This window comes from Anolis carolinensis, chromosome 5 (genome assembly GCF_035594765.1).
Source record: "Anolis carolinensis isolate JA03-04 chromosome 5, rAnoCar3.1.pri, whole genome shotgun sequence".
Taxonomy (NCBI): domain Eukaryota; kingdom Metazoa; phylum Chordata; class Lepidosauria; order Squamata; family Dactyloidae; genus Anolis; species Anolis carolinensis.
The window spans coordinates 39,981,012-40,006,277 of record NC_085845.1 but is presented as its reverse complement, the minus strand read 5'-3'; the positions used below and the strand labels follow the sequence as shown (position 1 = coordinate 40,006,277).

General features: G+C 42.2%; 1 protein-coding gene across 8 annotated transcripts in view; it reads right to left on the bottom strand.

Annotated features, from left to right (window-relative positions):
- pcdh10 (protocadherin 10) overlaps window positions 1-24,674 on the bottom strand; it is an 80,043-nt gene extending 55,369 nt beyond the window's left edge. For 3 of the 8 annotated variants that reach the window (XM_062980850.1, XM_008111890.2, XM_062980849.1), the window contains exons 1-3: window positions 21,903-24,674; window positions 17,412-17,470; window positions 16,679-16,785 (exon numbers count right to left, since the gene is read on the bottom strand). In XM_062980850.1, the coding sequence (XP_062836920.1) occupies window positions 16,679-16,785; window positions 17,412-17,470; window positions 21,903-24,590 (2,854 nt within the window). In that variant the 5' untranslated portion in view covers window positions 24,591-24,674. Of the gene's footprint in view, window positions 1-2,232; window positions 2,982-16,678; window positions 16,786-17,411; window positions 17,471-21,902 lie in introns of all 8 variants that reach the window. The other 5 variants (XR_010006252.1, XR_506484.3, XM_008111886.2 and 2 more) reach the window with 3 other exon arrangements.
- Window positions 24,675-25,266: the final 592 nt, after the last annotated feature.

Below are 25,266 nucleotides of genomic sequence, written 5' to 3'. Positions count from 1 at the left end.
TCCAAAAGAAATAAACTAAAACAACTTACTTATTTTAAACAAAATCTAAAATTAACTTGCCTTTTTAAATGCAGTAAATTTCTTTTAAAAATAACTTCCAGTGCCTACTTCTTTCTCACACCTTCCCACCAGTGCTTGCTTCTTATACTGAATACATATTTAATATGTCGCTTGTGCTTATGCATTGTAGCTTTTTCAGTGCTCCTTTCCAGTGCTATGAAATGTGTTTCTGAAACCTACCTCTCTATGCAACACAAAAAGAACTGGCTTATTTGAGAACAAATCAGATCAAAAGATTTGATATGAACACAAGAATTAGGTTTAAGGCAAATTCTAGATTTACTTCACCCCATCGTTAGCATTTTTTTAAAATGAGAGGGGAGACTATAATTATGTTTCCATAGTAATAACATATTTGTTCTGATAAATAAAGCAAATGTGTTACTCATTCTTCCATAAATTAAAAACAAAACAAAGACTGAAATAAAAAGTATTTTGTTTTTAAACTCAAATACAACAGTTCTCTGTCTCTCCCACAGTTTTCCCATGAACCTAGTCAGTGGAGTGATTAATGCTTTAACTGCAGATTTCACTCTTTTAGCATATTCTCAATTATGGACTTGCTTCATTCCTTTTGTACCTTTCAATGTTTCTTAAACCATTTTTCCTGCAATCTGCCCCAAGGGATGGAAACTTAATCATATTGTGGTCACTATTACTCAGCTGCTAGCTCTGCTATGGTTACCACTTGTATGAATTCTGCTGTACTGAACTGAGAATGGTCTCTACCCTTGTTGCATTCAGTCACCAGCCTATTCACTGTGAAATATTTTCTCAGCTCTGCAAAATACTGTACTCTTTTCTACTTTTAAAAAAATATGAAAGCCAAGGTTATAAAAACTGCAAGTACAGTAAATATAATAAAACCAACTATCTAATACTAGATTAGATATAGATCTAAACTAGAGGACAGAATGCAGTGTAAACCCATTATCACAACCCAAACTGACCTCTACTTGACACAATCCACACCATACATACACACACTACCAATACCACTAAGATGTGTTTAAATGCTTCAAAGGCACAAGACACAGGTTGTTAAGTGAATAAACTAGAAGGAGCTGATTTGCAATGTGCTGCATATGAAAAAAATACTAAGCTATATGAAAGTGATGGATTATGAACTCCTTTTAAAATACACTCTGATATCAATTTGTCAGTGTAAAAATACCTCTTCAACTGAGATACTGCTCAAGAGAAATATTTGATTGTTCCATAAAACAAACAAGTATAAGTGCCATCACATGAAAACAATTCAACACAATGGGACTGAAACATTTGAATTCAAGTTGTGAAAAGGACACTTGGCTTAAAAATAGCTTCAGAGTCAAGGATGTACTTGGGATGGTTCATGAGCTGAACATTTTCAAAATGCCTTTCTCCTCTAGATCATTAAGTTACAAAGGCAGCCCAGATGGCAGTTTTGTAACTAGTTACGTGTTTCAACATTAGGAGGTGGTAACTATATATATAGATCACAAAGTTGAAATTAGAAACTTCTGCTCTACTCAACCTTTCAGTCTAAAAGCTGAAATAGACTGAAACAGACTAGGCAACTAAACTACTTTGCAATAGTTAGTCTCCAAGAAAGAACACTGAGGGTCATGAAAAGAAAACCCTAAAAAGCAAAATGAAGTCTGGAACATGTGAATATAGACTTGAGTAATGCTATAACCACTACTTTCATTTTGACTTCAGAAGGATCCCTTCAACATTTGCAGCCACTGCAATGTTCTAAATGAAGGTATTGGTTTGGCTGATGCTAGGTAAAGGTTTTCCCCCGACGGTAAGTCCAGTCATGTCTGACTCTGGGGGTTGGGATGCTACGTAGCTGTCCAAAAATCCAGTCACACAGATTATAAGAATCACCACACACGCTTGTAATCAAAAGAAGGCTTTTTATAATTTTGCAATAAAATTAATGTGCTGGTAAGGATAATGATATATCATTTTGGGCCAAAGAATGACTTCAACTGACTCCACTTGGCAAAGAATCTGAAATGAATAATGAAATAACTTTCCCAAACTTCTTCCCTTGGTCACACATAAACACCACCATACCATACCGATCACGGTCAACAAGCATTAAAACAGAATATTCAGGTCCATCTTTTGAAGGATGGGCAAGGGAACAAAAGGTAGATGGAAGAGCAGGAAAATATGACTCACATAGGATGATCTCCAAGCCTTGTTCAATGGGAACAAACCATCCGTGGTATAAAACAGTTTGGTGTAGCAAGAAGTTTCAATCAAGAGGCACCACAGATAGCTACAAATATGAAGAAATACTTGTCTTGCTAATTATTTACTTGGAAAAAAATCACTAAGGCATCAGTTCCAGGAAAAATCAGCACAGGCATTTCGTTTTTACAGATCCATCTTCAACAAGGTCCTAGAAGTGATAAATTTAAAACGCCATAGGTGTTTGTTTGTTTTTTTTTTAAAAAAAAAAATCAACATTGCTCTCTTCAGTGATTCTCAATCCAAAGGGATTCAGGGTTTCCCCCCTATTGCCTCTGGCATACTTCTCTACTCCTAGCAAGCACACTGGGGAATGGAGCTCGATTCCCATCAACGGAATACACTTTAGCAGCCTTTGGAACAGTACTTACTCAAATATGGTGGTTTGTAAGGCGCTCGTGTATTAGACAGCAGTCCATCCAGTTCCTTCCTCTCCAAAGTGCCGTGAAGGGCCTTCTCTTTGCCAAAGGTGGAGAAGGACCTCTCTGCCCCTGGCTGGGCTTCTGGTGTTTCAAACACTTCAGTGTCTGGAACAGAGTCCATACCGGGTACATGAAGATTACTGCGATAATCCGCAGCCTGGCGTCCATCGGAAGGGACAAAAGAGGGCATCCAGCACCGATCCGAGTGGCCCAAAGCTTTACATTCCTCCGTGCAATTAGAGAAGAGATCCATGCCTGCAAGCAGGAAAGAGAAAAAAAAACTGCAGATATAATCTTCAGCATCATCACTAGCTGCTGATAGATTTATATGAGCATGGTGGGCAAAAGTATTTTATTTTCCAATCACCAGCCTATCAATAAAGAAATTTGATCATTTAGTCTTCCAAAAAAAAGGAGAGGAAAAGTGGCAGCAGCCTCATTCAAAAAAAGATGTGCTAGTGACCTCCACAGCTAGCAAAATAATAGTAAGATGACAAGTTAAAAATGTTCTTGTGAACATCCTCCATGAAGGAACAAGTCATAGTAGGAATTGCCACATCCGTTGAGGCCCAATCATTGTTAACAAGGGCTTACTATGACAGGAAGGGGGAGACACAATGTGGAAAAAAATCTTATTATGAAAGAAATGTCTATAATTAAGTCTTCTTCTTCACCCAGATTTTACCAGTGGGGGGAATGTAAAAAGGTCCCTAAAAATTGTCTTATATAGACAGACTACAAAGCAAGAATTTGTAGCAAGGACCAGCCCCTGACATTTATTTCAAGTTGATTTTTGCCACCATCTGTCTATCATCCTTGTAACCCACATTTGGAGCTTCAGAAAAGCCTATGGTGTAATTAGTGGCACTGGGGATAGCTCAAGTCCGATGTGACACAGATCCAGATACTATTGACAAATGTGTTAATGTTTACTCTATACCAACAAACACAGGTTCTTTTCAGTATGAAACAGCTTGCTTACAAATACTTTAAACTATTAAGTTTTCAAATGACAGACAAGACCTGTATTGACTACCTTCCAATTGACATTTCGATAGCCTGACTGAATATTTAAACCACCGAGTCAGATTTCTTGAAGAAGAAGCAATGTCTGGAAATCTTTAAAGAAGAATAGAATGGCCAGTGTTTAGTCACATGATGTTAGGAAGAATAAATTAAGAATTCTGTGGTAGGAAAGATCTTCCTCATGGCTTTGCTGGTAGGAAACATTTTAGAGTGGAATATGAAATTCAGAAGATGAAGAATATATTGATCTAGCCTAACAATAATGACTTTCAGTTTATTTCCACATATGCCTATTATCTGAGCTCCAAACACTGAGCCCTATATGACCAAGCCGCCATCAGTTGTTCATCACCATAAGCCTGGGTTTCTTAACGAAGAAGTCACCAAGCGTTCCACAAGAGATATTTTTATGGAGGAGTTCCTTCAAAACTATTTCAGTAACTCTTCTAGGGGAAAAATAAAATAAAAACTGCCACAAACTATATTTTGCCAATGTATAAAACTATGAGCCAAGCCTCACTGGTAATGCCCTATGGAAGTCTTGCCACTCAATTGGGACAGCACTAATTGTAAGGATTAGGAGTTATTTGCCACACTTTCTTTAAGTTACGTGGTTTTTCTCTGTGAGGATTATAAAATGGAAGATGGCTACATTTTCTGGTCAGTCATTAGATATATCCCTGAAGCAAATATTACTGTTCTGCATGACTTTCAATTTTAATTTGGTACATATAAGAAGAAGCACGTAAGTAAATTTTCTGGAGATAAGAAATTTTCTTTCTGATTTCTAACAAGTGCTTGAGAACTAGGATAAACAATGGGATTTGTCTCAGATTAATCTCATGCTATACTAACAATTTTATTTTAAATTAAGTTATATGAAATATAAAGTGTCACTTTGATTGTAACTTTCTATTGATAACTAGTAGGCCTGTGTGATCAATTAAAATAATGTCTCAATACTCATTACAAAATTAGGGGGTGGGGGAAAATTGTTTCTGAAGTGTTTCCAAAATTGGATGGGGTCCATATCAGAACTATAACAAGTTAACTATTTTTTCGTTACTTTTCATTAAGTAATTGTGCCAATGGGCACACTTCAGGGGCTTCTTTCTCCCTCACTGTTAGAGTTATTGGCATGAAACTTGCTATGATGATAGAACACATTTATCACTGTTAGCCCATCAGGTTTCAAAATGTTTCACTCATCCACAGATTTCACAAACAACATTTTTTTAAAAAAAAAACTACAAGAGATATCACCTTGAATTTTCTATACAATGACACAAGATGAGAGGAGATAATTCCCAACTTTCAGAAATATTCATACATCTACTGATTTTTGGGAATTCTTTAAAGTTTTGACAAAAACATTTTTTTAAAAGACAAACCAGCTATTTCATGTCTCTCATATTAACCAACAAAACTTCCATTTAGGGATTTCTGCCCAGCCCAGCTCAGAGATTTATTTACTAGAAAGTATCATTCAGTCCTTCTCTTTGCAGATTCAACTCTTTATTGGAACTCTGGCTGCTACTACGGAAGGACAAATCTCTCCCTTATCCTGATAGAGGCTTTCTGATACTGAGCAGAATCCTGGGAAATGTAGTTTAGGGCAGGACCTTTTGAATTCTCTGTCATAGGGTTCCTTGCCTTCCCAAACTACATTTCCCAGAATTCTATGCTCTCTCAGTCTTTTTCCCAGCTTACTCAGCTTGTACCGCCCTACTGCTTTCTTCTCCTTAAGGTGAGAGCCAGTTCTTCTTAATTTAAAGAGGAATGGCAGCCTTTTTGTCTTTATGCTGAAAATAAAACTGACTTCCTAGCATTACAGAATTCAAACAAAAAAGTATTGGATGAGTTTTGATTCTTATGTTTTTGCATGAGTGCCTCCCTCCTCCCATGTTTCTTAATATCTGTTCATATATACAAAACGTATGAATTAGATATGACTTACAATTTAAAAATGAAGATTTGCACACCCTTAATAGCTAGCATTCAGAAGTCTGGAAATAAATTACAGCTGGGATTAAAGATTTAGGGAAAGAATGTAATGGAATAGTTGGGAAAATAAAATGTCAATTTAATGTTTACTGATGGAACAGGAGAGGTCTTTTAAAAAATAAAAAGAATTCTAGAATCATTTCAATATTTCTTTGTCTATACATTTTCCTAGTCAATTTTTCAGCACATATTACAGTTCAAAATATTTTAATATTGCAGCATTAACATTGCTGCCTCAGAAGAATTAGTCAAATGTAAAGAAAAAAAATCATATTTAGAAGGATTCAAAGTTTTGCTAAAGCCTCAGTAAAAATGAAATCCATTTTCTGAAATGGATGCCAAAACATTAGGAATAGAAAACAAGGATATTTTTCTCTTCCATAGAATTTTTTTTATTATGCAAGAACAAAGCTTTATTTCCCAATGGAACTTTTTTAGTTGAAACTACCTGCTGTTTACAAGTTCATATCAGGTTTCAAACTGCAGAGTCTTTTGATTTTTGCTGCCAACTGCAGTGAACCAAACAAATGAAATAACAGTGTAATTCAATATATGTAAATATACAAATGTATTTCTATAAATTAAAGGTATGATTCAGCTCCAGTTAATCACTTTAATGCTGTATTCTACACCTTCACCTGGGAGGAAAGTAATACTGAAAACAATGTGCCTTATGTCTTATTAGACATGTATGGAATTGTAGTGATAAATTACATATGTTGAACTCTAGGATAAAACAAATACCAGATCAGAATGCTATACATGTCTTCTCAGAATTAAGCCTCATTTAATTCAATGGAATTTAGTCCCAAGTGATTGCATTTAGAGTTAAGGCCCACGCATCAAATTCCTTATGCCAGAATCATTGGGCCCACCAACACTGCCATATAATCCAGTTTGAAACTGGATTATATGACAGTTAAATACAGTTAAACTGCATCATTTGAGTCTACACTGACTATATAATGCCATTTCAAATGGCATTAATGGCAGTGTAGATGGGGCTATAAATTTCCACCACCCTCTTGTACCTTCACTATCCAGTATATGCCAAAATCCTGTTTGGAATGACTTGGAAATCATCTCACGTTTGGTGCCACAGAGACTGTAGTGGGAACAGAAGGTGAAGAAAGTCCTGATTCTGGGCCTTGAATACTGACTCTCATACAAAGTGCTGAATTATTTTGAATGCCATCTTAGCAACTTTTTAAATGAAATAATGTATGAAGGGACTTATATATGATAATTTTCATATTCAGTCTAGTTTCTGTCAAAATAATAGGAAAGCTCTGAAACCTGGATTTCTAAAAACTTCATTGTATCGCCTGGAATAAAAGTCTAGATATGTAAAGCAAATTTCCCAGGGAGGTGGTGAGGGGAAAAACAGAATAAATCTACAATTCTGTTTCTACTGACTAACCTTGGTGTTAGCTCCCTAGGACTCAAGCAATTTTACTTTTGAGAAGACATGTTCTGGATTGCACTCTTAGGAGATGGTGGCAAAATACTTCTAGAATCTGGGGAGCAATTTGCCACCTGACTTAGGCTTAGAACAATTGTCTCTGTCTGTTCACTTCACTTTTTCCATCTGTGAAGGACAAATATCAAAATATTCTTTCATAGAAGTGAAGAGAAGGCAAACAAAGAGATCTTTGGAAGGAACATAGAATTTCTGAGCAATTTTGGAAATTGTTTCTGTTAATTTGCCATGTCTGCAGATTCTGGTTATCAGACTGTTATATCTCATAATACAATAAACAGAAATTGAGAATCTGGTTTGAAAATTGCACTTGTACATATGCAGACTTTAATTCCATTTTTGCATTCTCTGTGTTCTGAAGAGTCTATAATACTGTGACATTTCACCAAATGGTTTCTAACAGGTGTTTCTTGATGGCGTCATAATGGCTTAAAATTGAAGCAGTAGAAGCACAGCTGGTGATGCATAGATTCAGTAAACAGACTGTGCATGGCTTAACGGCTGGGAATTAAATTGGTTCCAAATTTTTGGAGATCTCACTGCTCTATTGCCACAAGATTTAGGTAGCAATCCCACTCATTTTACCTGGATTGATGTTCATTCTTATAACATCAAATGAAAGTCCTCGGTTTGGAGGAATCAGGGATTTTTTTCCTTTTTATTGTTGCTGTTGACTATTGTTTTGCTCTTCAATTGCTTTAAAAGTCAATAAAGTAAAAATAAACACTTAAATTATCAGTGTCTATTAATTTATCCCTCATCCAGGCAGAAAGGGCATTTCAGTCCCCCAGAATCACATTTTACAGCAAAACTAATGCAAAATGAGACCTATACAATAGACATTATGACACTGTGACATGAAATGTTGTAAACAACGTCTCCAAGTGTCAGCCTCTCTCCCTCTCCCTCTCCCTCTCCCTCTCCCTCTCCCTCTGTCTCTGTCTCTGTCTCTCTCTCACACACACAGTTTTTGGACAAAAACTGATGTATTTTTAAAATGCTCAAAAATGCTACTATATGTACAAGGTATTCAAGTTCCTTGTAACAAACACAATTTCTCACTGAGTTCAGAAAATATTCCAAATTACTCACAGTATTTGTTTCTCATCTGCTGGGTTACCAATTAATGCAAGCAAACATCATGTGCTTATTTACAGCTTTGCATACCAAAATATATATTTAGAGTAGAATATGGTCATCAGTATCTGCAGAATTTAGTTTCAAAGGCTATTTATTTAGGAGTTTCATTCCAAACATCCAAACGCTATAGGCAGTAAATTAACCCCACCTCTTCTAAAACACATTCGTATAAAGAATAGCAAAAGAAAATAAATTCATGTGTGGTATGGTACAGAGCCATTGCTCACTGTGGCAAGTCTCTTGATCTTGTGGTCCTAAATATTTTTATTTGGCAAGCCCTTTGGCCAACAAGGATTGTGAGAAAATGGCTGCTCACTTCATTTTGTTGATGGGTGCCTGGAAAGTGATGGTGATCCTAAAGCAAATCTATCACAGTGTTTTCTTGGCAAGATTTGTTAAGAGAGATTTTGACTTTGTTTTCTTCTGGGGCTAAAAGAGTGTCACTAGCCCAAAGCCACCGAACTAGTTTCCCTGGCAGAAGTGGGATTTGAACCCTGATCTCCAGAGTCAAAATCCAACATTTAAAACACTACACCACACTGGCTCACTCAACCAGCTGTCCCATTCCCTATCTGTCCCTTCACTCTTTCATACATATGATATGATATGCATGCTCTCAGCTAATTAATCTATCATTCTTTCTGATTGCCAATAGTGGTTGGAAATTAAAAACTCTAATAGAACTTGAAATTTGAATTTGAAACTTTTAAAAAGCCCCTATGATATCAAAATGAAGGTGATGTATGGCATTATAAATCATTAAAAAATACAATTTCCCCATTTTCAGCCTAGCACAGCTTCTACTAACTATTCATTGAAGAATCTTTACTGTCATAGGCCACATTATGCATTTGAAGAAAGTTATAAATTAAATATAATAATGAATAATAATAGTTGCAATACAAAAGTTATGAAAAAAAGTTAATAACAGCTCTCGTCTATCCTGACATTTCTGCAAGAATAAAACACAGAAATTGGAAGCAATCGTATGAAAAAAGAAAGGTATGAAAATTTGTTTATCTATTTATTTCTCATACTTGTACCCCGCCCTTCTCACCCCGAAGGGGGACTAAGAGCAGCCTCACAACTGCCAGCAATTTGATGCCCGACATACAAATTCCAAAAATAACAATTACAATTAAAACCAAATATTAAAATAGAAATTAAAATCACTCAAGTTCAAAATCATAGTCCAGTTATCAATTCAGTTCTCAATTATTTCACTGCTATAGTTACTGCTCGAATGCTTGGTCCCATAAGCATGTCAAGTTTCTTCCTGAAAGACAGGATGGAGGGGGCTGCTCTGATTTCATTGGAAAGGGAATTCCACAGATGAGGGCACACCACTGAAAAGGCCCTGTCTCTCATTCCCACCAGTCATGCTTGCAAGGGTGGTGGGACCAAGAGCAGTGCCTCCTACAACGATGTTAACCTCAGAGGTGGGTCATACATTCAGACAGGTAAGCTTGGCCAGAACCATTTAGGGCTCTATAGGCTAATGCCAGCACTTTTAATTGTGCTCGGTAGCAGACTAGCAGCCAGTGGAGCTGACATAACAGGGGGGTGGTATGCTCTCTGTATGCCACTCTGGTGAGCAATCTGACTGTTGCCTGTTGGACTATTTGAAGCTTCCGAACAGTATCAAAGGCAACCCCATGCAGAGCGCATTACAGTAATCTATTTGGGATGTAACCGGAGCACGGAACACCATGGCCAAGTCAGACGTCCCAGGGTATGGGCATAACTGGTACACAAGTTTTAATTGTTCAAAATCTCCCCTAGCCATTGCCAAGACCTGGGGTTCCAGGCTCTGCAATTAATCTAAAATCACTCCCAAATGTTGAACCTGCGTCTCCAGGGGGAGTGTAACCCCATCCAGCACAGGCTGTAACCCTATGCCCTGATTGGCCTTACAACTGACCAGGAGTGCCTCTGTCTTGTGCAGAAGATTAAAGCGAGGTGAGAAAAGTGCACACTGGGACCACATGTAGGTACCTGAGGATATCACAGCATCCCATTTCCATCCCAGTTGCCAGGAATTACTATTTTTATACAGGTCGCAGAGTCCTCCTTCACTGTTTAAGAGAAAGATGCATTTTCACCCAACTGGAAGTGGGGTTTTCACTGTTTAGGACCTCATCAGACACAGGTCCTCTCCCATTTCCACACACTTCTAAGGCATTTCAGGGATGAAATGCTGTGGAGCACTTCACATGATGTAAAAGTACTTCCATTTGTCATTTGTTGCCTTTCATCCTGAAATATAATAGAAGTGTAGAGAAATGGGGGGAGGGGGAGAAATTGTCTTCTGAGCTCCTGATGAGGGTGGAAAAGGGAGAAAGAGGGGGGAACACATGGAACTGGATCTGTCATTTTCTTGGGTCATTTCGGTTCCGTGACGTGGAGCAATGGGTGGGCGGTCTGCTAATACTCCTTCAGATGGTGTGGATCTCACTGAAATAAGTATTTTAACTCTACTTTAGTGGAAGGATCTTGAGGGGAAAGAGCCTCAGGGGAAATGATGCCTTAACCCTGCTTCAGTGGAAGGATCTTGAGGGAAAAGGACCCCAGGGACAGTGGTGCCTCAGAAAGGATGCCTGTTTTAAAAAAGTGTGCTAGTATCCTTGAAATGGATGTGATGAGAATTAAGCGGATGGTTCAGTTAGAAGCTGGAGGAGGCAATCTTGTGTAATGGGGTGAGTAAACTCTTAGTCTTCTTTCAAGACAGAACCCCAATGAAATGCCATGCAAAGAAGATGATTTCCTCCACTTCCCCCATTTTCCCCAGCTCCATCTGACAAAGTCCCAGATGTTCTCTTCCACAATTTTTGGCAGTACATGTAACCTCTAGCAGGTCCCAGAAGCACAAAATAAATCCCTAGACCCACCTAAATGTACCCAATCCTGGACTAAAGCACCATAAATGTCAGAGGGTTTGGCTTTTATGATGTATCAGAGTTTACACAAAAATCACATATTTTCCTCATTTGAGATTTATTAATTCTTGATTAAATTAAGCAGAAGAAGGAGAAGGCTTATACGTAAAGACCTCTAGAGGTTTTGAATAATCTTCAAAGTATCATTCTCTAATTATCCAATTAAAATTGCAGTTGTAAGTAATAAGTCTATCAGATTTATTTTCCAATTGTAACCATTTCCTGAAACAGGTTACATTTTATAGCTTCAATTGTAAAAGTGGTCTTAACAAGTTAGCTTTCAGCAGTCTATAGGTGTGTCATTCCCATCCACCCTTTTCTCCCCATACATTTTCCAAAAATGAATTTTATGTAAGATACCAGAATTGTGAAGAAAGTCAGGGATAGCAACTAGTAACAAAAACAAATAAATGCTTGGATGCTTTCAAAGGACTGCCTGAAATGGTTCCCACCTGTGAAATTTCATCCCCCACCCCCACAGCCCACTTTAATTATATGATATTTAAAGCAGAGCTCCAGGAGAGCATAAGCTCTGTCCCTTTGGAAATTATCTCTACATTTGCCTCTTTTCTGCCAGGAACTACAATGTAGAAAACTCCTATTATCTATAACTAAACCACACTATCTCATTTTAGAGGCACTGCCAGTTTTCACAACTGTTTTTAGCAAGAAACATACATACATACATACAGACACACACACATTTTTTAAAAAACTTCTATGTGATGTGTTGATAATGATTATTTCTATAGATGCTCAAACATAAACAAAAAGTATCAAACACCCATTCATATATGAGAAAAATGTGTATGGCAGTGTATCACTATTATTTGCATTCCTAAGGAAACCAACCAATCTAGAATCATAGAATCATAAAATTGGAAGAGACCTTGTGGGCCATTGAGTCCAACCCCCTGCCAAGAAGCAGGAAAATCATATTCAAATCATCCCCGAGAGATGGCCATCCACCCTCCGTTTTAAAGCCTCCAAAGAAGGAGCCTTCACCACACTCCAGGCAGAGAGTTCCACTGCTGAACAGCTCTCAGAGTTAGGAAGTTCTTCCTAATGTTCAGGTGTAATTTCCTTTCCTGAAGTTTGAAGCCATTGTTCTGCATCCTGGTTTCCAAGGCATCAGAAAACAAACTTGCTCCCTCCTCCCTATGACTTCCCCTCACATATTTATATATGCTATCATGTATATCTAGCCATTTATTCTGAACTGTAAGTATGTCTTAGATTAAAAAGAGTCCTTCCTATTTCTGTCTTGTAGAAATTTAGTATTTTCGCACCATCGTTGTCTTTAAGTTCTTAATTCATGAAGGCCTAGAATTCATCTACTCTGCGGATCTTGAGATATGTAGTGTGTAATCCTAAAATATGTGAGGCACCAACACTCTTTGGCAGAGAAAGCTAATAACCTCGCAAAACTGCAACTTCCATGTCTGCATAGCATTGAGCCATGGCAGTTGAAGTGGTATTGAACTGCATTAATTCTACAGTATAGATGAAATGAGCTAATGGCTTAGTCCTGGAAGACAGGTGTTCACATCATACAGCATGAATCACAGCTAAACACACAAAGAGATACTTAGCACCTATGCTGGATGCCTCAGAAGAGAAGACAAAGCTTTTACTACCTTGCCCCCACTTAAACCTTACCTTAAGGGAATAATTAATTTTAATTTTAATCTTTTTATTCTGTATTTGCACAACTACCTAGGAGTGGGTTGGTAGGCTAGTAGGCCGGGATGCTTTGTATCTATACATGGTTTTACATGGTTTTACATGGTTTTACTGTATGTATTGGTAAGTGTGTACCTTTTGTATGTGTCACATGTTTTGATATGGTCAAAATTGACTAATCAATAAAGAGTTGTTGTTGCTGGATAAAGCATACTCACATGCAAGCTTATTTGAGAATTCCATTTGAGAACTGATTTACTGATTTTGCTTTTCATCTTTTCTAGATGTTTACTTTTCCTCTCTTTTCCTTCTTGAAATATTCTTCTCAAATCCTAACAATTCAATGAACTGGATTCTTAAACTGAGCTGTAATTCAGCTAAAAAAAATGTCTACCTGACCATTTGAGGGACTGAATCAATTTGGGATCAAGCTTGTAGCTGCCCATCCCAAGGAAGGTTCATATCTTGTGACTTTGAGGCATATATTTCATTTTTCTATTTTAAATAGAGTTTTGTGGCTCTTATGCTTTTTACTTGTACTCTTGTTGTCATTGGCTGCTGGCATTGCATTAATTTTTAAATAACTATATAAATTTATTTGATTTTATTTAAATTTCATTTCATGAAGAAGGTTAGTTTTCAATATAAGTCCAGGATAGCTATAGAATGATCCCATCTCCATTTGTTTTGAAGTGCTATTACATTCAATGAGTCTTACTCCAGTACAGTAAATATAGGATCACATCCTTAGAGTAATTTTGAAATGGTGACTTCACCTATTGATAATTTTGGAGCATTAACAGAGTCCGATTATGGAAAAATTCTGAACTGAAACACAAAAGTATTTGGTGACAATCAGCAAGACTGACCAAACCTAAGTTAAAATAGATAGAAAAACATTAAAGGACAAGATATAATAATGTCCTCCTACAAATAAAGTAGCTTATTTTAAGGAGAAGAATGGCTGGAAAATTGGAAAGAAGTACTGTGGTCATTTGTTGTGACTGTAAAATTAGCGATACACCTTAATAATACACAAACATGTACATATGGAACTGAATAATTGAGAAAGCAGAGGTATGCTTAAAAATACTATTTAAAGTACTTAGGTCCCTTCAGCAGTAACAGAATTAAGACTACTGATGAAGCTAGAAGCTGAACTAACTAAATTAACGGATGAGAATTTATTTGAGCATCATATAGCATCCCACTTGAATATAGTGTTTCCCAGTCATTTTTCAAATTATCTCTCTGTGTTCAAATATACATCCATATATCTGAGTATATATTTATGTCTGTATGTTAAGGATTGTGCATGAAAATGTGTGTGTGTGTGTAGAGAGGGGGGGGATGCCCTTGAATATCTTCTACACTGTTCTAAGCTACTCAGATTCAAAGAACACTAGCTCCTACATTTTCTGTAAAAAAAAAACAAGAACAAGAATAAATATGATTATAGAGAAAGAGAGGAAGGGAGAGGAAGTGCCACTTATGTATCCCAATATCACAGATATCCTACAGTACTGACCATGAATAGATATTCACACCATGCAAAAACCTTTATGTAAAATGATTGTTCTGAATGTTCAGTAGTAATTTATCAAAACTGGATACCACATTTATTAATTTAAGTTGAAGTTTCAATTCGAAATGTTAATTCTCATTAGAGTAAAATGCAATTGTCTAACGTAATTTTCTCATCTCTGTTTTATTTGCAGAAATCTGTAATTCAGCATAATTGGCAACCTGTCATGCCACAAACCATGTATATAAAGCAAGTGGGTCCCAGCTAGCTTTCTAGACTTGTTCAAAAAGGAAATAACTACAGTCGAGCAAAAGAAAGCTGTGTTTCTATGTTGTGAAATGAAATGTATCCACAAATTAGCCCAATGTGAGCATAGCCACCAAACTTGAGAATATCACCAATAACCTCATTTCAGACAAACCATAAAAACCCCACACGAGAACCCTAAATTTAGTAACATTTGTAGAAGCAAATGGGTTTTTGCTTGATGTGCGTCACAATGATTATATTCCTGCATTTTGCTTTTCCATTTCAGGCCCCTGTACAGATGTTTATTCTTTCTCTCCTATTTGGTTATTATGGTTCATTATGCTGACGGAATAAGCTGATTGAAACATTCATGGAGATGAGTATAGCAATAAAATGTGTTAAAAAAAAACAAGTTGAAAAGAGGTGGGGGAGGAAAAGACAGACAGGGACACGAGGCAAACGATTTTATAATCTTCTGAGTATTGACTGCCGTCTCAGGAATGGTGCAAAGGAACTGAGAAGAGAATCAGGGATGGGGGGAAGCTAAATGCACATATCTGGAAGACAACTATAAATCATACATCAAATATAGGGCAGAAACAAATAAATAAAGTGGTACCATCTCCTGATGCAAACGTCTGGCAAGAGCTGGTCTCTTGTCAGGTTCCCAGACACAAAATAAATGCTGTGTTCACTAAGCATGAAGCCCTGCAAAGAACAGGGGGAAGCTCAAAGGCTCTTGGCACTCCTCAAGTCTCATTAGGTCTGCATATTAATGACTTGCAGTAACATAAAGCAGCCCTTCAATGGACTTCCCGCTCCTTCACCCCCCACCAAACACCCTGAAACGTGCCTAGGCTTCCTACAGCAAAGAAAACAACATATTTAGGTGGCCTTCACTTTGTCTCTCAGTAGTCCTGGGCATGTTCAAGTCGTATTTTAGAGCATGCTTTAAGAGAAGAAGAATCAAAATGTGGGGGAGGAAGAGCATTCACCTTTGAGCAGCCATTTAGGAGGCACTCTTACAGGAACAAGAAGTGCCTGGAATGGGCATGTGGTGGAGAAGGAGAAAGGCTTTTACAGCTAATAGTGGATTTCAAAATTGGGCAACAATCATCATGAACACCTGTTTACCTGCAGGGTGCATTACAGCCAAATAAACATTAAATAAAAGGCATCAATGGCCCTCTCAAATAGGTATAGCAGAAACAATTCTTTTCCATTTTTAGAAAACAAAGGTCAAATAATCAAATGCATACTTTCATTAAGCATAAGCATCCCCTCCATTATAAACAATTCCCTTCATAGTATAAAAATGCTAAGTCTCCAACTAGGAAGTAGAATCCCTGAGCAACAAGGCAATACAAGACCCGTCTGTAATCTCCACCAAAAAATACACTGGAAAAGAGCTGCCCTGCAGGAAGCTTTCACCATCCAGCTGTCACTCAATCATGACTCTCCCTTCTTCCTCCCCTAGGGGCACACCTCTTAAGCATCACTTTTCTCAGCCAGCTCTCCAGCAGCAGCTGCAAAATGCTCTCAACTCTTCTCAACAGTTTTTACAGTGGGACCTTCAGCCAGACATCCAAACTTGACAGTGTCTTTGTACCTCAAACACGCAAGGAGAAGCAATCCTGCAGGCTTCACACAGTGAACTTCTAGCTTTCAAAAACAAGCCAAATTTCTTTTAAAAAATCAAAAATAAATGAATAAATAAAGAGAAAAAAACACTCTCTGTATACTACGCACTAGATCACTCTGAGCCCATCCAGTTTTATATGCATGTAAGAGGATAAACACTCAGTATCTCATTACTTCTGGCCTATTATTTATTTATCTATCTGTAATTGCCCTTGCTGCCTCTCTTATTAAAAGATCAAATATTTAGATTTCCCCTTATCAGACTTACCAGAGGATTGACCTCGATTAGTGGCGTCATGATCACTGTCTCCTTGCTCGCTGTCTCCATGACCACTGTCCTTAGAGCTTACTATGTCTGCTTCCTGGAATGCAGAACTAGAAACGTTTAAAAAAAAGAAAAAGAAAAAGAAGGGGGTTAATATTTGAGCACCCAGGAACAGAGATACTCATAAAACATTCTTCTGCCATCACATGGCTACACACGGTGCTGCACACAGCTAGACCTGCTCACAACACTGCTTCTGTTCAGCTCTTATTTCCATCACAAACAGGTCTTGCACTTTTTAGCATTCACAAGTCAACCAGAACAGACACCAGCCCTTATTACACTCTCCTGTGTTACGCACAATTGTTCTAAACAACTGGACTGAATTTGCTTAACCTGGGAAGCTGGATTTTCATAGAAAAGTCAATATTATCTGCTTATTCTCGCAGAGGGGCTTATGAGTATGTAAGGCACGTTTCAGACCAGCACAAAATGAGATTCCACTCTCTTTTCAGGTAATTTCAGAGAGCTTCACCAAAAGCCATAATTCAAAGATGTTCATTCAGCGCCGATTTATTTTGCTTAATGGTACTGTCTGAACAAATTCATTTTTATATTCCTCAGCTATTATTCGACTTCTGCGGTAAACACATTTCCATATTCTCCTTCATGCTTGCTGAAATATATCTGTTTATTCAAAATTAGGGTCATCACTTAGAAACAGAGGAGGTCCTACCTGTTTACTCGCCGTGGTCTATCAACTAGATAACTGAGCTCAGCACGCTGGTGTTTAGTCTAGAAAAATGATGCAAAAAAGAAAAATTAACTCCCAATGATTTATTTTGAAGGCAACTAGTTTGTATATCTGTAGTTGTTGCAATGGATGTGAGAGCATTTATAGCTAAGGCATCAAACATGATGTAAGGGATATTGTTCGGCTTCCTTATCTACCTCTCCCCACACCTTTACTCATAAAAATAAGGACTAGTGTATTGGCTCTGAGGCCAATAAACAGGAATTGCTGTCATTGGATTAAAATGTTTATTTACTAATGGCAATTTATATGTTACAATGTAATTTAATTGCATACTAGAATGGAAAATATGAAGTCAGTGCTATTTCTTCTGAATAGCAGATCTACAACCTGGGGGGGGGGGGACTCTGTATTTCAATGCAATGAATTGAAAAAGGGAAAATGACTTAAAAATGAGATAAAGAAGACACATTTCCAGAGTTCTCAGTGTGGCAGTGCTTAAAAATTCTTTTCAAAACCAACATAAGGGGGAAATCAAAAGACTGGAACCCTATATACACTTACATAGAAATAAATACAAATGAATTTAACAGGACTTGCTCTACTGGAAATTGACTTAATAGGGCTCAAATCAGTATTTTCCACTAGCAAGGTATGTGGAGAGTGTAGACACAATTTAAATTCCAACAACCCACATTTTCACAGAAGAAAGTTTAATCCAGTTTATATGATCTGAAATCATTCTTTACACACCAAGGTAACAAGATATACGTAATGGGGCAAAGTGTAAAGAGGCTATATATGTATTCTTTTGAATTGCTTCATGTGGAACAACTCGGCTAGAGTTGTTAAAAGTTAATTAATAAATCCTTAATTTGCAAATTAATTAAAAGTTCTGCCTGATAGTTAAGATGTTCACAAATACCACAAGAGAATTTCTCCACCACCTTAATCGTCAATGCAGGGATTCCTAGATGTATTTAAAAATACTGTACTTAATAGAGCAAGTATTTAAAAAGACACATTCGGGTTTGCTGTGTTTGTTCCTGGAAGCAGCAATAAAATAGCATGAAGGCTTTTGGGGTGGTGCTTTTTTTTGGGTCTTATTTGAAGTGGCATTCAGATTCCCAGGCATCAACTGGTTTGAACAATATGAAGATAAATGCTGGCACCTCGCCCAAGGCTATGCTATAAAAGAAGCTAGGTTAGCTGTGTGTGTGTATGTGCCTTCAAGTCGCCTGTGGACTTATGGCGACAACATGAATTTCATAGGGTTTTCTCAAGCAAGGAATATTCAGAGGTGGTTCCCGCCTCTGAAATATAAGCCTACAGCAGCTGATATTCATTGGTACTCTCTCCTCCTAGTATGGATGGTCATTTGGCTGCAACAATTGTGAAAATGCTCTGCCATGCACAAATCATTCTATTTTCGACAAGAAGCTACTGAGTGTATTGAACCAAAAGGTAGCTTAGGTTCAACTAGCCTGCAGGTTCTGCATCATAATTAAATAGAGGAAGAGAATGATAAGGAATGAGTTATTGGCCTGTGTCTGCATTAAAAAGATGGGCAATGCAATCCTATGCATATTCACCCAGAAGTCTCAATGTTCAATGGAGCTTGGAAAGAACAGCAATGCAGTGCTATTTGGCTGTGTTATTAAGAGCATGTGCTGCTAAGAGGGATAACAAAGATGAGTAATGTGCTCATCTGCTACTACTTTTAGTAACATAGTAGTAGCAATCAACCGTTTCAATGTATAGATAATATCGGAAAAGACAGATTCAAGCTAGAAATCAAAAGGATATTCAGAAGGCAAAATTTTAAGGCAGCTGGCCTACTACCTATTCTCTTCTGCGTTCAGGTACATCTACTATTGGTAGTGGCTTTACCATAAGTAGTAAATTACAGCTTAGTACACAGCCACCATGCCAATTCTATGTGATCAAATCAACTCTGCTTCCTTTAATCTTTGAATGAACACCCCTGTGATTGGCCTATTGGGCTGAAATTGATAGTTGAACCTAGGGTGAATCTACACTGTTAAATTAAGGCAGTTTACTGCCACCTTATCCACCACAGCTAAATGCTATGGAATCTTGGGGGTTGTAGTTTTACAAGGTTTTTAGCTTTCTCTGCCAAAGAGTGTTGGTGCATCTCCAAACTACAATTCCCATGATTCCATGGAATTGAACCAAGGCAGCTAAAGTGCAATTGCAATAATTCTACAGTGTGTAGATGCACTCTAGGACGGTTACAATTCTGTGTGATTAAATCAACTCTACTCCTTTTGATGCAGTGGTTCTCAACCCAGGTGTTTTGGCCTACAACTCTCAGAAATCCCAGCCAGTTTGCCAGTTTAGGATTTCTGGGAGTTGAAGGCCAAGACATCTGAGGACCCACAGCTTGAGAACCATTGCTGTAATATAATTACTTTGAATAAACTCCTCTATGATTGGCCTGTCAAGCTGAAATGTATAGTTGAACCCCCATGGAACTTTCTCCATTAGAGATGGGAGGTCATTTTAAAGAAAAATAGAGCCAGGGTGCAGCTACATCAGGCATGGGTAAACTTTGGCCCTCCGAACTTCAACTCTCACAATTCCTAACAGCCTCAGGCCCCTTCCTTTTCCTCCTCAGCCGCTTAAGCGGCTGAGGAGGGAAAGGAAAGGGCCTGAGGCTGTTAGGAATTGTGGGAGTTGAAGTCCAAAACACCCGGAGGGCCCAAGTTTGCCCATGCCTGATCTACACTGTAGAATTAGTGCAGCTTGATGCAGGCCACTTAAACTGCCATGGTTCACTCAGTGTGATGGAATCATAGGGACAGTAGTTTGGCGAGGCACCAACACTCTTTGGCAGGGGAGGCAAAAGACCTTGTAAAACTACAACTGCCAGGATCCTATACCACAGAACCATGGCAGTCAAAGAGGTGCCCAATTGTATTAATCCTACAGTGTAGATGTGCCCCATTACAGTCAATCCCACTCCCTTTGATGCCATTCCTTAGAACATACACCTCTAGGATTGGCCTGTTGGGCTGAAATTGACAGCTGAATCCAGTGGAATTTTCTCCATCTAGGATGGGACATCATTTCAAAGGAAAAACAAAACAGAAAATCACTGAAAGCAGGACAGCAAATAAAGAACAATGCTCTGAAAACAGGGGAATTCCATGCATGAATCAATCAGGGCCAGCTAACACCTTCCAACAAAGGATTCCCTCAGGCAGTAAGCAGCCAGACCTTGAAGCTAAAAGGGTTTTTCAATACTAATCAAGGTGGCCAATTCCAACATTCACACCTGCCTCAAACAGGAGTTGGGTTGCTGTGAGTTTTCCGGGCTGTATGACCATGTTCCAGAAGCATTCTCTCCTGACGTTTCACCTACATCTATGGCAGCCATCCTCAGAGGTTGTGAGGTCTGCTGAAAACTAGGCAAATGGGGTTTATATATCTGTGGAAGGTCCAGAGTGGGAGAAAGAACTCTTGTCTGTTGAAAGCAAGTGTGAATGTGCAACTGATCACCTTGATTAGCATTGAAAAGTCTTGCAGCTTCAAGGCCTGGCTGATTCCTGCCTGGGGGAATCCTTTAGTAGGAGGGGTTTGCTGGCCCTGATTGATTCATGTCTGGAATTCCCCTGTTTTCAGAATGTTGTTCTTTATTTACTGTCCTGCTTTAAGAGTTTTTTTTAATATTGGTTGCCAGATTTTGTTCATTTCCATAGTTTCTATCTTTCTGCTGAAATTGTCCACATGCTTGTGGATTTCAATGGCTTTTCTGTGTAGTCTGACATGGTGGTTGTTAGAGTGGTTCACAGCATTTCTGTGTTCTCAAATAATATACCATGCTGTGTCCATGTTGGTTCATCCAGTGCTCTGCTATGGCTGACTTCTCTGGTTGAGTTAGTCAGCAGTGCCTTTCATGTCACTTAATTCGTGTTTGGGCAATGCTGCTGTGTTTGGTGGTCCCTTTGTACAAGAGTTCTTTCTCCCACCCTGGACCTTCCATAGATATATAAACCCCACTTGGCTAGTTTCCAACAGACCTCATAACCTCTGAGAATGCCTGCCACAGATGTGGGTAAAAGGTCAGGAGAGAATGCTTCTGGAACATGGCCATACAGCCACCTCTTGTCTGTTTGAGGCAGGTGTGAATGTTTCAATTGGGCACCTTGATTAGTCTTGAATAGCCCTTTTAGCTTCAAGGTCTGGATGCTTACTGCCTGGGGGAATCCTTTGTTGGGAGGTGTTAGCTGACCCTGATTGATTCATGTCTGGAATTCCACTTTTTTGTTTTGTTTTGAGACCTCACAAGCTCTGAGGATGCCTGCCATAGATGAGGGTGAAAGGTCAGGAAAGAATGCTTCTGGAACATGGCCAGGCAGCCTGGAAAACTCACAGCAACCCAGAGTCCCTTCTTCTGGAGGAGAACAGACCCGGGCGAGGGGGGAGGGCCGGGACAGGGGCCAACCTTACCTCGCTGGACAAGATGCTGCCGTTGGAGATGATGTCGGGCTGCTGGTCAGCGTAGCCGGTGACGATGGCCCCGCAGGGGTTGTGCTCGGCGTCGGTGCTCCGGGAGGGGCTGCAGGGCTTGAGGAACATCAGGTCGGTCTTGGCCGACTCGGGCGTGAGGCAGACCTGATAGCAGTAGTTCTGGTTGTGGTGGTGGGACCCGAAGCCGGCCGGCTCCTCGGCGGGGACGCCCTGCACCGGGTTGCTGGGCACGTTGGAGCTCTGCACCAGCATGATGTCGGACTTGCTGAGCTTCTTCTTGCGGGCGCGGGCCTGGCGGCTGCAGCAGGGGCAGCAGCAGCAGCAGGCGAGGCAGCAGTCGCTGGCCAGGCAGGTGTAGATGTTGAGCTTCTTCTCCTTCTGGCAGCGCACGGCCAGGACGATCATGGCGAGCAGGAAGATGAAGGAGACGGAGCCCAGGGCGATGATGAGGATGAGCGTGAGGTCCAGCGAGCTTTCGCCCGCGGAGGCGCCCCCGGCGCGGCTGGGCCGGTGCTCTCCCCCGGGGCCCGCTCCTCCCGCTCCGGAGGCCCCGGGGCCCGGGACTCCGACCCCGCTCCCGCCGCCGCCCGCCCCCTGCCGCTCCACGGCGCCGTCCACCAAGACCACGTGGAGCGCCGCGGTGGAGGAGAGCGGCGGCTGCCCGTGGTCGCGGACCTCAATGACGAGCTCGTAGGGGCGCTGCGGGTCGCGCTTGGCGGGCACTTTGCGGGCGGTGCGCAGCTCCCCGGTGCGCCAGTCCATGCGGAAGAGGCTGGCCTCGTTGCCCCGTGCGATGCTGTAGGTCAGGCGCGCGTTCTCGCCGTCGTCCGCGTCCACGGCGGCCACGCGAGTCACCAAATAGCCCGGCTCGGCGCCGCGGGGCAGGACCTCCCTGGCCGGGGTGCCGTTGCGGCCGGGCAGCGGGCTGACGATGGCGGGGGCGTTGTCGTTCTGGTCCACCACCACGATGTGGACTGTGGCGTTGCCGGAGAGCGCGGCCTCCTCCTCCTCCTCCTCCTGCTCCTCCTCCGCGCCCGGCGGCTTTTCCTCGCCTCGCCGTCGCGGGGCGTCCCGGGCCTCCACCTGGAAGCTGAACTCCTTGAGCTGCTCGTAGTCGAAGGAGCGGAGCGCGTAGAGGAAGCCGTTCTCGGCGTTGATGGAGACATAGGTGAAGACCGACATGCCCTGGATCTGGCTCTCCAGGATGGCGTAGGCCAGCTGCGCGTTGGCGCCCTGGTCGCGGTCGGCGGCGCTGACGGCGTAGATGTAGGCGCCGGGCACGTTGTTCTCGCTCACATAGACCTGGTAGAGGGGCTGCGAGAAGCGGGGCGCATTGTCGTTGACGTCGCTGACGCGCACCTGGATGGACTTGCTGGCGCTGAGCGAGGGGCGGCCCATGTCGCGCGCCACCACCGTCAGCGTGTAGGCCTCCCCGCCGGGCTGCTCGCGGTCCAGCGGCGCCTCGGTGACGATGGTGTAGTAGTTCTTGAAGGAGCTCTTGAGCCGGAACGGGGCGTCCCCTTGGAGCAGCTCGCACTGCACCTGCCCGTTCTCCTCGGAGTCGCGGTCCGAGACGCTGAAGAGCGCCACCACGGTGCCCGGCGCCGCCGCCTCGCTGACGGCCTCCTTGACGGTGGAGAAGCTGATCTCGGGCGCGTTGTCGTTGGCGTCCAGGACGCGCACCAGCACCTTGCAGTGGGCCGGGACGGCGTTGGGGCCCAGGTCCTTGGCCTGCACGTACACCTGGTAGACGGCGCTCTCCTCGTAGTCCAGCTCGCCGCTCACCTCCAGCCGGCCCGTCCGCGGGGAGATGCCGAAGAGCTCGCGGGCGCGGGCCGAGATGTGGCTGCTGAAGGAGTAGATGATCTCGCCGTTCTGGCCCTCGTCCGGGTCGCTGGCGTTGAGCTGCAGCACCAGCGTGCCCGGCGGGGAGTTCTCGGGCAGCGCCACCGTGTAGACGGGCTGCTCGAAGGCCGGCACGTTGTCGTTGGAGTCGAGGACGCGGACGGTGAGCAGCGCGGTCCCGGTGCGCTGCGCGGGCTGCCCGCCGTCCACCGCCGTCAGCACGTAGCGGTGCAGCGCCTGCTGCTCGCGGTCCAGCGGCTTGGAGAGCACCAGCTCGGCGAAGCGGTTGCCGTCGGGCTGCGTCTGCACGTCGAGCGAGAAGAAGGCGTTGGGGGTGATCTCGTAGGTGCGGAGCGCGTTGGTGCCCACGTCGGGGTCGAAGGCGCTCTCCAGCGGGAAGCGCGTGCCCGGCGTGGCGCTCTCGGAGATCTCCACCGTCAGGTCGGGCTCCGGGAAGGCGGGCGGGTTGTCGTTGAGGTCCAGCACCTCCACCTCCACGCGGAAGAGCTCCAGCGGGTTCTCCAGGAAGACCTCCAGGTGGAGCTGGCAGGAGGGGCTCTGCCGGCAGATCTGCTCGCGGTCGATCTTCTCGCTCACGTACAGCACCCCGGTCTCCAGGTTGAGGTCCAGGTACGGGCTGCGCGAGTTGGGCACCGTCTGGAAGCGCCGCGCGGAAAGTTTGGTGATGTCCAAGCCCAGGTCCTCGGCGATGTTGCCCACGAAAGCGCCATGCTCCTGCTCCTCCTGCACGGTGTAGTGAAGCTGCGCCAGGACCCCCGACACCATCCAGATGAAGGCCAAGGGCAGGAATAGCACCACCATCTCCAGGCGGGGAAAGAGATCCCCCTCCTTCCCGGCGGCCGGCACGGCCTCTTCCCGCCCCCACCCCGGAGCCCCCCGCAACCGCAGCCGCCCCCTCCTTCCCCCGCCTCCTGCGAGGAGAAGCACCGTGTCGGGCGGGCGGGAGGAAGAGAGGGAGGGAGGGAGGGGGGAGGGAGGGAGAGCCGGGCGAGCGGGGAGGGAGGCGGGCGAGCGGGGAAGAAGCAAGATCGAGGGCTATTCCTTTTCCTTCATGTTCTCTTCCCTCCCTCGTCCGTCGCCTTTCTTTCAGAAATAAAAGAAAATACACACAAACACACACAGAGAGGAAGAGGAGGAGGTTGGCGAGGGTCTACTGAGCAGTCGGTCAGGAGGGCGGCAGGCAGAGCTCCCACCTCATCGGTGATCTTCTTCTTCGCAAGCAATGGCCAACTCTCTAGGCAAAGAGGTAGGTGGCTTAATTTATTCCCAGCGTCCTGGCACTGCACCGCGGCAGCTGGAGAGGAGGAGGAGGAGGAAGAAGAGGCAGCGGTGGCAGCAGCAGAAATCCCGGGGCAGGAGGCAGTGGTCTCTTTCAAGATTGTCCTCGGTTTGGCTTTCTGGTCGGGAGCAATTGGGGGGAAAGGCTGCCGGAAGAATCTCCTCCGGATGGGAAAAAAAGCACCGTTTTCTTCTCTGT